Here is a 15,659-nt window from a genome sequence, read left to right on the forward strand (position 1 = left end):
TCCCTATCAGAATGAGATTCTTAGAGTTGAAAGTTTTCCAAGCTCTGACATCTCAAGACTCGTTACTTCAAAATAATAGCAGTCCCAAGGATCCCCAGGGATTCTGCCATTTCCTATGGCAACAAGGCATCAAATAGCTAATTGGATCCCTCTACCCCTAAATGGAAAAGCCAGTGTGGCACAATGGTTTGAGCACCAGACTGTAACTCTGGAGACCAGAGTTCAAATCCCCGCTTGTCCATGGAAACCTACTAGGTGATCTTGGGCAAGTCACACTCTCTCCACCTCAGAAAATCCCATTTTAAGTTTACCATAATTTGGAAATGACGAAAGCACACAACAACAACCCCTAAATGGACTTTGGACTCTGAAGCAATATTTGCTGGCAGATGAGAGTGTCATTGAAATTAGCTTCTGTTGTTGTTCCCACCCATCATGGTCCCAAACTGTTTTTTAAACTGAAGAATGTCTTCGGTTTAACAAGCAGAAGGCCTGCTCTTTAGGAGCAAGAATTGCTGGAGCAAAGCTCAACAGATGAAAGCCCCAGTCTGGGGCATGATTCACTCACACATATGTATAAAATGGTACACCATGTTGAGTTAGCATTTCCATAACTGCTTGTACAGCTCTTGCCACGTTCTGATGCCATTGGCCTATATCCAGGTGTGAGAATCCTGTGCCCCTTCTGATATTGTTCAATTGCAGTTCCTAGCAATGCCTAAAGTTGTAATCCAGGAACATTTGGAGGTCTTGTAATCCCACACCTACCTAAATTACGTTGCTGATCCCATTGAGTCAATTGCTGCATATTAAGTCAACACTTATGTAAATCCCATTTCCATGTTTCTTGTAGTCAGGTAGAGGCTGTTTTTTTTTTAAAAAAAACAAAACAAACAAACCTGGGTACATGAGGGGGGAGATTAGGCCATGTTTATTTGAGAGATATGTCTGTGCGTTGTGCAGTGTTCATGTGTTTTGTCTTGAAACAGGTTCGGAAGAAGGACTAAACCCTGTTATGGAAGCTTTGAAAAGGAGTTCAAATAGGGAAATTCCTTCCAAAAGTCTAGAGGACATACCATCAGCCACATCAAGTGAGCAAAAATGTTTGCCTGACATCTTCCTTGTTCTTCAAGATTTTTCTTTAAAAATTCTTTTCCCATCTGCTCAATCCTGGTCAAGAAGTCACATTGCCTATGGCAGAATTAAGAATATGTAATAATTTTTTAGAAAAACAAGTACATCTAATACTTACATATTAGTACGCAAAGGGATCTTGCATCACCTTTGAGACTAACTGCGAAAGAAGTTGTAGCATGAGCTTTCGTAGATTTGGTCTACTTCCTTATATGCATGTAGATCAAAAGTTCATGCTACAACTTCTTTTGCACAGGTGCTGCAAGATAAGTAATGCATTAAAAGTTAGGAGGCTACCTGTAATACATTACTTTTGGGAACAATGAGGGTGTAATGAAATAATGCACCAACTGGAGTATTATTGTTTTGGGGCAATGAGTAATATTAATTCTCAAACTTTTTTTACGGGGTAATATTTTGGAAGATTTTTAGCTATTTTTCTACTTTTTTTTAAAAAAAATAATTAATTTAAAAGTAGCATGTTAGTAGCACAGTTCTCATAAAGCAATAAGCCAGTGTGTTGTAATGGTTTGAGCGTTGGACTAGGACACTGAGAGACCAGGGTTTATATCCCCACTCGGCCATAGAAACCTACTGGGTGATCTTGGTCAAGTCACGTTCTCTTAGTTTCAGCAGAAGCAAGGGCAAACCCATTCTGAACAAATTCTGTCAAGAAGACCCCAGGATAGGTTGGTCTTAGAGTTGTCATCAGTCAGAAATGATGTGAAGGCACACAACAACAAATGTGTTATTAATTTTTTTCAGTGAACAGCAATGTTTAAGTTAACACTTGAACTTTAAAAATAATGTTCTGAATTCTGGGTGTTAAAAGATGCTTGCTCTGTTCCATCAAATGATTTACAAAGAGTCATTTTCTGAATGACACCTCTGACTTTTAAAAAACCTGCTGTTGCTTCCACTTAATGGCTTTGTTAACCTGCCTGATAAACAGAAACAAAAATATTACCACATTTTTAGGGCACATTCCCTTATGCTATAATGTTTAATCATGAAACTATCTTCTATACATTTGAGCTTCCAAGTTCCATCTTTTTCGCCTTTAGACCCTTCTGTTGTGAGCCCATAGTGATCCCTTGAACAGCTGAAATGTCTAACTATGTCACAATTTCCCCCTTGTACAGATGAAGGAAAAGTAAACTTTCCAAGGGAAGACTTAATTCTTAGTGCTGAAGATGGTAACTATCTTCTTTATAGCTGCATGAATGTAACTTTGTGCTTTAGTAGTGTGTGTTAATTCTCTGCAGTGATATGCTTTTGCATTCCTTTTCTAGGATAGCCAGCATTTTAGGTAGTTACATACGGCATGACTTTGAATAATATTCATCTTGGGATTGGGGTGATGTTTTTTCAAATAGTGTTTCTGCTGAGTATAAAGACTGCCCATTAAAAAATGCTGGTCATAATCCATCATAAGTCACCATGCTTGAACCCAGCTGGTATCAGTAGTATGCAGTGTATATCTAAATGTATGCAAAATATTATAGTTGTTTTAGCTAAGATAACATTTCACCATCATTAAATTTAAATGGACTCCATTTACACAGCATTCTCCACTTTGTGGAACACTGACCTGGTTAATTGATCAGCATGCCAATTCCATTATGGCTAAACCTTAGCTTTTTCATAGGCATGTAGTTGTTTTTCCAGCAGCCATTCTTTTGTCTTTAGCTGTGGTAGAAAATGGTGATTCTAGCTGCACTGTTATAAACAAAGTGACCTCTTTGCTAGAAGAAGTTATATCATTACTGTAATGATATAAACAACAAACAGTGGACCAGCTGGACAGAGAGGAAAGCTGATAGGAAGAGAATCAACTCATTTGAAATGTGATGCTGGTATTCTATGGATACCATGGACTGCCAGAAAGACAAATAGAACCAAGATGACACAACTGGCACTGATATGCTTTGGACCTGTCATAAGACATGGCTCACTAATAAAGACAATAATGGTTGGTAAGGTAGAAAGCAGCAGTAGCAGTAAAATAATAATAATAATAATAATAATAATAATAATAATAATAATAATAATTTCCTGCCTCTCCTCAAGGCTCGAGGTGGGGTACAGCATGTTAAAATACAAAACACAAAAACAACTACAGTACTATAAAATCATTAAAAACAGTTCATATAAAGGTTAAAAAGTCATGATTTAAAATTGACTGGATAGGCTTGCCAGAAGAGATAGGTCTTTAATTCTGTTTTAAATGGAGCATTTTCAGCTGTCATATGTCTTCTGGCAGGTCATTCCACTATCTGGAGGTAGCAGAGGAAAAATCCTCTGGGAAACTGTTGCCAGTCTAGTCACTGCCAGTTGGAGCAAACATTTTCCAGAGGACCTGAGTGTACAAGATGGATTATACTAGAGAAGGCAATCTTGTAGGTTTTTCTACTGTAGGAAAAGAGGAAGACCTGAGCAAAGCTGTTGATAAGAGATGTCTTGGAAGTCCCTCATTTATAGGATTGTCATAAATCAATGCCAGCTTGATGGCAGGTAACAACAACAAAAGATATAGACCAGCCAGCTTGCAAATATATGTGGTGATGTCCACCAGAGATTTAGAATTAGTCTACATGCAAGTATATTATGCTAATTGCTGTGGATTTTTGTACATTCACATCAACATTTTAAGTATTTTCACTTTTCTGTGCATATTTGCATCTAGTCTCTCTCCTTCTGCCGAAAAGACACAGCTATCTGAATCTGTGTGAAGCAAACATATGGTCAATAATGCAAGTTCTTTTGGATACTCTGGTGAAAACTGCAAAGCCTTTTTTGCTGGTGTTTAAGTAGTCCCCCCCCCCCCACATAAAAGGACTCCAGAGGCATAGTTCAATGCACAAAGCACTATACCATGCTGGCTGTCTCCTATAAATGTTAACTGAAGTGAAATTAAATTCTCTAGTAGTGGTCTGAGTGTTGAATACAACTCTAGAGTCCTAAGGTTTAATTCCCAGCTCAGTCATGAAACCCATTTGGCCAAGTCACATTCAATCACCCTTAGAGGAGGGCAGTGGCAAACCTCCTCTGAGCAAATCTTGCCAAGAAAACCCCATGACAGGTCCTTGGGGTTGCCAAAGGTCAGAAATGAGTTGAAGTCAAAACAACAACAACAACAGTATTTAGCAATCTTTCTTACCTATGGTCATCCACTAATATCTATGTAATCTAAGAGGATTAGAAACTTGGTTGACATAGTTATGCAAAGATTCTGAAGAAAGCTTCAGGGAATCCTTGGAATGTGACAGGCAAGGTATATGTTTCATGTGTAACTAAAGCCGATAGAGTATCTGCACTGTTGAGAGTGACAGTGTGTTCTTTAATGTTCATTTTGACCAGACCAGAAAGTAGATCAACCACATGAGACACATGAAAATGCCTCAGGAAGTGAGTAATAAGATCCTTCCTGCTTGTAGTGGCTAAAAGGTTTTGTGACTTCACACTATATATGTGTGTGTGTGTGTGTGTGATATTGACTAACCAATAATATGCTTGGAGTCTGTTCTTGTTCAGCAGTTTGTATCTAGTAAAACTACTACTAACTTGGCATTACTGACCGCTCACACATATTAAAATGTGAGGTGTGAGTCCATTTGCTCTTTGTGGCCAAAGTCATTGTGCATTTGCATCCACAAATGTGGAAAACTTTGGATCCATTTTTTATTGTTCTTGCCACATCAGCTTTGTTGTTGTAATAAAGGATGCCCGGGAAGCCAGGGCAGAAAGGAAAGTTACAAGATCATGGAAAAGGCACTTTCTAGCTAAGAAGTAAAATAGTCATAAAAATCCACCAGTGATACCTTTATTGGTATGGATTTTTGTTTGTATTTGTTAAATGTGCAACACAGCTACCTCTGAATGTTTTCTAAAATGGTCATAGTTATGGAACTAGGGAATGGATGGAAATACCTTATTGTCAATACTCCAGGGATGGACAAGCACCTGTAGAATCATAGAATTGTGCAGTAGGAAAGAACTCCAAGGGTCATATTGTCCAGTCTTTTATCAGTTCTGTGATCCTCAGCTAAAGCATCTTTGCCATTCTGGGATTTCCATATCTTTATCCAGAGACACATAGAATTATAGAAAGCACCAGAAAAGCCATGTAGTCCAACCCCCTGTCATGCAGGAATCCACAGCTAATGTACATCTGAGAGATGGCTATTCCATCTGTGTTTATAAAGCTCCAAAGAAGTAAAGTCCACAGACTTCTGATGTACCTTTCTAGGATTCCTCAGAGACTAGAAACATTGTTTTTGGGAAGGAGTGCATTTGTAGAATTCCCTAATGGGATTGGAGGGGGGGTTGTGAGTTTTAACCCCCAGAGTAATATTTTGCAAGTTCTGGTGTTCGTCTTGGTAGACTGGATTGGTCCAGCTGGTGTCAGTGGCCAAGTTTGGCTTCAGAACAACTATAACGTAATAGAGTGTTTCTCTCTACTTCTCATGAGCAAACAATGGACTTTCCCTTCAATAAGATCCTCATTTTCCTCCTTTCTTGTTGTCCTTAATATTTTTGTTTAAAACGCAGTCTCGTAGGCAAAGACGATAATAGGGGTACCATGTCCAGCATAGGGACTAAATAAGTAATATCCTAGCACTGTAACTGAATTGACCTCTGCATGTAGAATGTACCCTAGAGAGTACTAGAAACGATGTTTAAAAAACTGCAGTGTGTATGAGGAACCAACATGGTGTATTGGACAATGTGTTGATCCTAGATAAGACACTTGGATACCTGATAGCACACCTTGGCAGAGGACTATATATATCAGGCAGGACAAACACAGGTCTCATTCAGAATCATTAGCAATCTAGCTAAAGACAGTCACTTCTGAATTAACATTGCAGCACTCCCCCCCCCACACACACACACACAATGCATGTGGGTAGTGTTTAGGAGCAGGAACAGAAAGGTACACATATCTCAGTGGGGGAAGAAATGAGAATTCACCTTTTATATGTATCTGGAAGTATAGAAAGAGTGTTACTGGCTGTTACGGCATCCTTTGTTGAAGCTTCTTTGTAGCATGTGTTTCTGCTCATAGCAAGTAAGTCTTGCATGTCGATATTTTTTATGCATGTAAATGTGTTTTAAAGCATTTTATGACTCATTCTCTTTCTGTACTAGAATGTAATTACTTTGCTAAATATGAATCTGCTGCTCTTTAGTTTCCACAGCACCTTCATTCCCTGATAACAATTTCTCGCATCCAGAAAAAGTCAAACAGATGAGTAAATCGGTTCCAGCATTTCTTCAGGATGAGGCAAGTTCTTTTGTGTGTGTGTTTCTTAAAAAGTCTGTTTTAGATTTGCTTTAAGGGGTGTTTACCTGTTGAAAAGGAAATCTGCAAAGTACAGACTTAAGCTAAATGAGCACATATGGGGATGTAATCCAGGAAAATGATACGGAGAAGAGAATCTTAGGGACTTCTACTTGTGAAGCACTATGTGCTGAATTATGTGATAGTAAGAAGATTATACAGTACATCATGTTCTAGTCTATTCAATTCAGCAATTGTTTAGAAACCTATTGATAGCAAAAGAAGCAGTGGCTTGATCTGGGCAAATCAAAATGAAACCAGGCTTTTATGAAAAATTACTAATAAATATATTTTTAAAATGATGCTGCTAGGCTTCTTGCCTTGCCATCTCCTTTCTGTAAGAAGATGTAAACTAGGGGTGGAAGGAACTGCTTAGTTTTGCTGTCAAACTGCTTTGGAGGACTCCATTTGTCAAGCTTTGGAGCACATGGCTATTAGACTGTTTATGTACAGTGGACCTACCACATCAATAGGCTAGCAATCCATGGATTCGAACATCTGTGGATTGCTAGCATCCCATATTATTCAGTGGCAGCATGTGCATGTGGATGCACTCATGTGTCCAAGCACATAATGCTGCCCATTGAATAATATAAGCTGTGACTGTCCACATTTTTTCTTATTCATGGGGAGAGGGGGTGGAATCGAGCCTCCATGGATGGGAAGGGTTCACTGTATGTACATGGAAGACACTGTTGGCAAGCGGTATCATTGTCATGACATTCTGCTCCTGGTTGGGCATATTGTGAGTGTTGCTTATATTAAACAATTATATTAAACAAATATTAAAATGTCCTAATATATATTCTGAACAAAGCTTGGAAAAGTTACTGTTTTGGCCTACAACTCCCAGAGTCCATCAGCTAGTAGTGGCTGGGGGATTCTTGGCATTGCAGCCCCCAAAATAACTTTCTAAGTTCTAGCTCTGGATGAAACTAAGTTCCAACATTCTCCCGTCCAGCATCAGTATCAGCTGCCAGCATGGTATAGTGCTGCTTGAACTACGAGGAGATGAGGATTCAATTTCCTGCTCAGCCATAGAAACCTGCTGGGTGACCTTGGGCAAGTCACACACTCTCAGCCCCAGAAACCCCTGTAACAGGTTTGTCTTAGGGTCAGCATAAGTCAGAAATGGCTTGAAGGCACACAGCAACAAAGAAGCATTTAGGACTTTTATTTATGCCAAGGTTAACAATCTGAATAGCCTCAGGTAGATGATGAAATAGAAGAGAGCATTTGGGAACCTACTCAGTCATGGGTAAGGCCCAAAGTTGTTTGGAAATGAGCCCACTTTTTCTTTTTACACAAATATATCCTGCAATTATTTTTGTAATGGGTGCATAGTGGAAAACATGGATTTGAGGGGAAAGGTGACTCCTTTTGCCATATATCCAAGATAATCTTGAATCTGTTCTTGCCGGATTGGTTTTACTATGAATGTTAAAATTTACTTCAGACTTAAATGATAAAGAAAGGATGGTGGAAAAATATGGTGATTGCCATAGATTCACAGGGCAGCTGATCTAGAACAGATCCTCCTTGGTTCTTTCAATTCTGGACTTTGTAGCTCTCTTTTGTTTTGAATTAAGCAGCTTTTACAACCGCAACTGCTCTAGAACAGTTTCAAAGCTTTCTCCCCATCTTGACTAAATTTAGACTCTTACTATAAACCTGAATCAAAGAGTTAATGGAATCAAAACTTTGAATCAATTACCCAATCATTTCTTGATCAAATAATCACTGCTAAGATAAAATGTGCATCCCATTTGGCAATGAAAACAAGGAATGTACACCAGGGCTGCTGAATTTAAGTGTTGGCTGTGGCCACACAGGTTAGAAGACCTTTCCCAGCAATAAACTAGACTACAGTACCTAAATAAAACAAGGATGCTGTAGCTAATTGCTGCATTTAATCTTACAAGGTGGATATAGTGGAAGCACTGTATATATTCATGTCTAAGTAGAAATTTTAGTCAAAAATTGCCCCCCCCCCCCCCAAACTGAGTCAACTTATCTATGGATCAATGTAAGTACTGTACTTTAACTCTTAGAAATAAAAAACAAACCATCTCCTGGTAAAAGGCAAGAGTGTAATCTATCCTGGAAACATTCTCATCCATCCATTCTTTAGGGTGAGCACAGTTATGTCTGCTGGAATTTTGTAATTTCTTTGGCATTGTTTTCCTTTGCTTCAACCTTTAGGTCATTTGTTCATGCCCCTTAGTTTTACCCTCAAGTTATCCACGAGTCATATCAAACTCCATAATTTTGGCCCCATAACCTGCCCTCGAGATATATATATATATATATATATATATATATAGTCAACTTACAGTTGAGTGTATATGTTAGTCAATTCTAATGTCATAGTGCTGACAACATTACATGTGAAAATGATTAGGAGTCTTAGTAGGCTGCAAGCTGAACATGAGTCAACAGTGTGATGCAGCACCTAAAAAAGCTAGTATAGTCAATAGGAAGGTAGTGTCTAGATTTGTTTAGCCATTTCTGCTGGGAGCAATGGGAAAACAAGCACCAATTAACTTGCTCACAGTAAACTGCAATTCTCATGAGTTGTGGTTTAATCATGTCATAAATAGACACAAAGAAATCCAGTAGCATCTCTCTGACTAACTGGGAAAAAGGAATATCGGTCATGTCTTTTTAGATTGTAAGCCCGAGGGCAGGGAACCATCTAACTAAAAAGATTGTGTGTACAGCGCTGTGTAAATTTACAGCGCTTCATAAATAAAGGTTAATAATAATAATAATAATAATAATAAACATTTTTATGGACTCAGCCCATTTTATCAGATGCATTTGACAAAATGGACTGAGTCAATGAAAGCTTCTGCTAGAAATGTCTTCTTTCCAGTTTGTCTCCAAGGTGCCACTGGATTCCTTTGTGTCTGTTTAGGCTAAAACAAAGAAGCTTTTAGGGGGGAAATGAAGTTTAGAGTGTGTAATTTATTAGTCTGCTGCACAAATAGGTGGGACTGAAGCAGCTGAATCATTTGTTCAAAGAATGAATGACTGGTGTTGTTGCCAGTGTATGCACTGAATGTGTACCTGTTGTTATCCTTAATTTGTCTCTCCCCCCCCTCCCCGTTTTTAAGTACCCCTGAATTCCTGCATGAAAAATAGGCATGCAACCTAAAGCTTTTGTTAACATTTGTCCTAGTGTACTGCATCCCAGAGCTGCAAGCTTTGGCAGAAGTATGCTGCATGACATTTTTTTCTCATCATTTTCCAGACCCCCGCACAGACCTTTATTTATGTATTTTTCTCTTTGTGTAATATCTTGTAGAGTGATGACAGAGAGACAGATACAGCATCAGACAGCAGTTACCCACTTGGCAGAATCAAGAAGAGCCCCAGTTCGCTAACCAATCTTAGTGGCTCTTCTGGCTTGGCGTCCTTGTCTTCTGTATGTAAATGAAAGCCTCCATGAATAACACTGCTCTTACTAATATTCTTGCGTCTGTAACCTCTGCAGTAATAGCAGAGCTGCTGTTTGGTATTGTAATGCTTGACGACATTTCAAATGCCTGTTGACTAACAATAACACAGAGATATATATTTATGTATATACTTAAATGCCTTAACTCAGTAGGTCTTAACTTTTTGTTTACCAGGGGTTCCCTTGAAATAGCTTTTGTTGCCAGGGATTCCCAAGACTTAATTCAAGATTTAAAATTCTAAAGTGCATCGATACTGTAGTGGGGTTGCCTTTTGCACTATGTGTGATCTGGCTGCAGGAGAAAGGAGGGAGGCTGGGCAGAGAAAGGGTTAGGGAGGGCAAGTGAGCTCCTTTGGGGAGCAAGCTGGTGGCAGTAGCATCCAGCAGAGGAAGGAAGAAAGAGATTCTGTTTCTGCCACTTGCCCTGGCCGTTTTCCTCCACATGCGCCCCAACCATGGGAGAAAGAGACAGGGGGAGCAGCTCAGCTTGCGATCCCCTCCAGGGTTCCACAGACCACAAGTTAAGAACTGCTGCCTTACCAGTTCTCTGAGGTGAATTAAGTTTTCACTTGCCCCTTTGCAGCCTTTTAGGGGACTTGAAAGAACATATGACTATTGGTCCTAAATACAGTGGGCCCTTGGTATCTGCTGGGGTTTGGTTCCAGGACCTCCGGCGGATACCAAAATCCATGGGTGCTCAAGTTCCATTAAATACAGTGGCATGGTAAAATTTTGTCCCTTATATAAAATCAAGGTTTGTTTTCTGGAATTTTATAATTTTTTTGAATATTTTTAAGCTGTGGATGCTTGAATCTATGGCTAAACCATCTGTGGATATAGAGGGCTGACAGTATTGTTTTCTGTAGGATGATATGCCTGAATTTGCCACTGACGATGGCTCCTTAACTAATATGCAGAGCTTGGCAGTAGTGATTTACAAGTAACATCGTTATCAATAACTTGGTGCCTTGAGAGGGAGTAGATATAATGTTGGAACACCAATTTCATTTGAAGAGGGGGCATAATGGGTAATGTTTACTTATTATTCCCAAAATATTGGTCGAGGAGGGCTTCTGATCATTTTTTGACTTTGAAGAAACAATTTTAGGCAACTTCCTTGGGTCTGGGGCCAAATTACCTCCTCCCAGAAACCAATGGTGCAGCACCTGGTTGCCACAGTCCTGCCAGCAAACCACAAAGACTAATCTTATTTCTTGATATTAAATCAAACTAGAAGGTGCATGGCATGTGCCTGTTTTCCTAGCAAACTTAGTAGTGGCTCAGGCAGACTCCCAGGGGCCAAAAGATACTTGTAAACAAGGTGCAGATGATTACACTCGTCCCTCCATATTTGCCCGTGAATATGGAAAAACCACGAAAAAACATGTTTTTACCTGAGAGGACACCTCTCTAGGAATCTCTAGGTCCTCCAGTGCAACTCTGGTCAATGTCCGACAGACACTGACCATAGAACTGCACTGGAGGAGCTACAAATACCTAGTAGAGTAATATCTCTAGGAATTTCTAGGTCTTTCAGCGCAACTTTTAGTTAAAGTTCACTATAAAGTTGCACTGGAGGATCTAGATATTCCTACAGAGAACATATTAATCAAATCTGTGAATAATCAAATCCGCAAATATGGAGGGATAAGTATAATTGATTCCCCTGGAAACAAGATATATGTATAACCCATGCAGCTTGTTTACAAAGACATTTAGAGCATCTGGGAAGCTTCCAGGAGCAACACTGCTAGATTTGCAGAGAAGCTGTGTGTGTCTCATGCTTGCTGGTATTATGGGCCCATACAGACATGCCAAAATAAAGCTGCTTCAGGTCACTTCGGAGGTTTGCTGTTTAAATGATGCATGTGTCCTAAGAGTCCAGAAGCTGCGCCAAAGCTATGCTGTAGTCTTTAGGACTGCAGCATGGTTTTGGTGTGGCTTCTGGCCTCTTAGGACTCATGCAGCATTTAAACATCATACCTCCAAAGTGACCTGAAGCAGCTTTTTTTTGGCCTGTCTGTATGGGCCCTATGTTTTCAAAGAAATAAAAAAGGTTAGGTTTTGTCATTGCTGATTTGGAGGTAGGGGTGGAAAATAATCTTCAGGGTTCTTGGAGTACTTTTTTGTGGAAAAAATATTATCCAAAATAACATATTATGAAAGGATTACATTATTTGTGAATAGAAAATAGTACAAACAAGTATATGCGTCACTCATAAAAATTAGCATTAAACAAGTAACATGTTAGAATTTGAAGATGAACTTCAAGGTTTTATAAGTTTGTGGCTCAGTTAAAACATTGTGCCAAACGGCAGTTAGAAAGGCTTAACCATGATTTGGTATGATACCTGAAATAATCTGTCAGTCAGACCAATTGGAAATCGTGGTTTGTGGAAGAAATCCTAAATTCACAGACTAAGTGTCATTTTGCCTCTCGAGATTGTGGCAACAGGAGTGAATAACCGAAGCTCTTGAATTTCCATATTTTGAATTATTTGGCTGTCTTGGCTTCACACAGTCTTCTGATAGGAGCCACAATAATGATGGGGTGAAATTTTTTATTGAAAAAAGTTAAAATCTGATCTCATCTGTATTGCTGAGCAGACTTAAATGAGATCCTGTAATTCTGTTGCTTTTTAAATCTCCAAAAGGGAACACCAGTGACCCCTTTCATAGATTTGAGGGCAATGAAATAGTACATAAAGACAGCACTAAATATTGTGATAGATAAGAATGCTACCAATAGTTTTATACCTTAACAGCACAAGTTTCCAAGTAGGTTTTTGTTTGCAGATGGAAACGTGTAAAGCCTGTTAATAGATTCCAGAGAGAATTAGGCAAAATATTTCTGTTGGACCCACTGTATAAAATCATTCTTTGCATGGCTTCTATTAATGATTTCATCCTATTGTTTCAAAATAAGCATGCATAATTTAAGAGCGAAATACTGTATATCTTCCATTGGATGACATCTAAATCATTCCTTACAACTTCCAGATGAGGAGAGCAGAATCTATTTTCATTTTATGAAGCAAGAAATCATTTAAAAATTGCTTTGCTCTGCTTTGTGGTATCTGCAGGTGAGCACTAGTGTGATGAGTGTCTACAGTGGAGATTTTGGCAATGTGGATGTGAAAGGTAATATCCAGTTTGCCATTGATTATGTGGATCAGCTGAAGGAGTTCCATATTTTTATCGCTCAAGGCAAGGACCTGGCAGTTGCAGATGTTAAGAAGCAACGTTCTGATCCGTAAGTATAGATGGAAGGCTTTCATTACAGAAAGCTGTGCTCTCTTGGAAGTGGCATTTCTGTCTAAACTTCAGTGATATTCTTCCAGACTGACTACAGATTTCTTGAGGGCCTATGCTATTTTCATGGGATCCACCAGAGTTTAGAAAAGTTATTTTTTGCTCTGCAACTTCCAGAATATCCTAACCAGCCTGGCCAAACACTAGGTTGGGTTGGGATAGTGTGGGCGCTGAATCCTATTCGTAACACCAAATACAGTAGATCCTTTGGACCAATGGGATTTACAGAAATGTTGACACACCAACAGTTGATAGAGTAGGTCTACTCTAGTTGGGTTTACCAACAGAATTCAAGGCAGAGTTGAAGCCCCCAAAATTTAGTATTTCCAAACTTTGAGCTCAACTGTAAATAGTGACAGTCTATGTTAAATGATTAGTTAAACGCAGAGCTTGGAAGCAATGAGCTGCAGGTATCCTAGAATGCATCCACTCTGCACAAATAATCCGGGTTGACACCACTTTAACTACCATGGCTCAGTGTGATGCAATTCTGGGAATTATAGTTTGTTGTGGCATCAGAGCTTTCTAGAAAACTACAATTCCCAGAGCTCCATAGCACTGAGCCATGGCAGTTAAAGTCGTATCAAACTGGATTATTTCTACAGTGCATATGCAGCCATAGTTGCTTGCAATGAGTTTCTTTCTTTCTTTCTTTTTCTTTTTTCTTTTTTGATAATGAAGGCACAAGAAAGTTATTTTTTTTGAAAGTAACACAATGCATTAGCAAAAAAATGCCATACTTGGTGTAACAAGGTGCATTTTCTAGCTACGGCTCAATGATACTTCCAAAGGACATTTAAAGTCCTTTTAAGAGGCAGGAATTTTTCTTAGCCCCCCCAAAAAAAACCTAACAAAAAATAAAGTAACAAATGTCACACATAGTGCAATGAACTCTTTTTTAACATGGTAACAAATTAACATCAGTAATTTATTTATTTATTTCATTTTCATGCCACCTTTCTCCCAGAAAGGGACCCAAGGTGGCTCACAAACAAACATTTAAAAAAAAAAACCCTTTACAATAAAAAATTTAAAACAGTTAAAAACATTTTAAAAAAATAACTTTCCAAGCCTCTAGTTGACTGTAAGCTACTAGTTGTATGTTGGTTTGGGGTTATCAAATGTAACATCAAATTTTTATTACTTCTCCTCCAGCAGTTCTTCTTTCATTCCTGCTGTGAAGCAGAGTTCTGTTTCAAGTCCCTCTACAGCCAAGGTCTTCTAATTTGCTCTAGGCTTCACTGAAGATATCACTTTCTGTATTAAAGCACCTGACTGGTGGTTAATTTTTTTAAAAGGTATGTGAAGAGTTACTTGCTACCAGAAAAGAACAGACTGGGCAAAAGAAAGACATCTGTGAAGAAGAAAACACTGAATCCTGTCTATAATGAGATCTTACGGGTAACTTGCATCAGTCACTCTCTTTCTGATGTTTGGGATATGCCTTTGCTTAAGCAGACAAACTATTGCTACTGATGCTGAAGGGGGAGGTTTTGGCATGCTTACAGGAATCCCAAAATTTGCAGAAGTTTAAAAAAAGTGAGGAAAAAGAAATCCTAAATGTGTGAGTGGAGGGGAAGGAAACCCCCACTTAACAGCCCAGTAAGGATTTGGCATGCTTAGTGGCAGCTGTTGTTGCTGTTTTTATAGTCATTTCTGTCTTGCCTTTCCCCTGGTAATGAGATTTAAAGTGCACCATTAAAAGCTCCTCACAGTCAGTTTCTAAAAATCTAAAGGAGTAGGACTGCTTTTACTCGGCAGTGGAAGAAGAGCAAGGAGAGAGCTATCCTAGATTCCCTAGGGAAGGAGTTCCAAAGTCTGAGAGCAGCCACCAAGAAGACCCTCTCCTTATTCAGAAGCAATAAAAACTTCTAGAAGTTGGATACAGGCAATTGTAATTCAGTGGGGGATAATTATCACTATTTTTGCTTTGCTTCTGGGCTTGTTCTTCAACATCCTGATAAAACCAGTCTGATCTTTCCTCCACTCCTGAGCTGCTTGGAATAGAAGTTTCAGCTGCACTGCTCAAGGTTTCTTTGGAGAAGCAAGTGACATTTAAGTTATGTTAAAGCAGATTGTATATTTGTCCTGTAGACAACCTCATTAAACATCTGCTTGTCTTGTTTGCAGTATAAAGTTGACAAGGAACTTTTGGCAACCCAGAAGTTGAATATTTCTGTTTGGCACAATGATACTTTTGGACGTAATAGTTTCTTGGGCGAAGTGGAGCTGGACTTGAGAAATTGGGATTGGAATGAGAAGCAGAACAGACAGATGAACTGGTACCCACTTAAACCTAGAGTGAGTTCATGGCTTTTGCTCAATGACGTCCATCTTTTTCTTAACCTTTTTCTTCCCCACTGAGTCCTTTGATCTTATTACAAAGGATTTATAAGGATGCTATCATCA

General features: G+C 39.0%; 1 protein-coding gene across 4 annotated transcripts in view; it reads left to right on the forward strand.

Moving 5' to 3' along the window:
• SYTL2 (synaptotagmin like 2) overlaps positions 1–15,659 on the forward strand; it is a 95,638-nt gene that overhangs the window by 73,889 nt on the left and 6,090 nt on the right. For 3 of the 4 annotated variants that reach the window (XM_089512898.1, XM_089512899.1, XM_089512896.1), the window contains 8 exons: positions 990–1,091; positions 2,277–2,330; positions 4,495–4,542; positions 6,327–6,421; positions 9,786–9,905; positions 13,022–13,191; positions 14,549–14,651; positions 15,381–15,551. In XM_089512898.1, coding sequence (XP_089369024.1) covers positions 990–1,091; positions 2,277–2,330; positions 4,495–4,542; positions 6,327–6,421; positions 9,786–9,905; positions 13,022–13,191; positions 14,549–14,651; positions 15,381–15,551 — 863 coding nt within the window. The remainder of the gene's footprint in view (positions 1–989; positions 1,092–2,276; positions 2,331–4,494; positions 4,543–6,326; positions 6,422–9,785; positions 9,906–13,021; positions 13,192–14,548; positions 14,652–15,380; positions 15,552–15,659) is intronic. The other variant, XM_089512897.1, reaches the window with a different exon arrangement.

Source organism: Sceloporus occidentalis, unplaced genomic scaffold (genome assembly GCF_023333645.1).
Source record: "Sceloporus occidentalis isolate IW3139 unplaced genomic scaffold, rSceOcc1.0.p SCAF_2, whole genome shotgun sequence".
NCBI classification, from domain to species: Eukaryota; Metazoa; Chordata; class Lepidosauria; order Squamata; family Phrynosomatidae; genus Sceloporus; species Sceloporus occidentalis.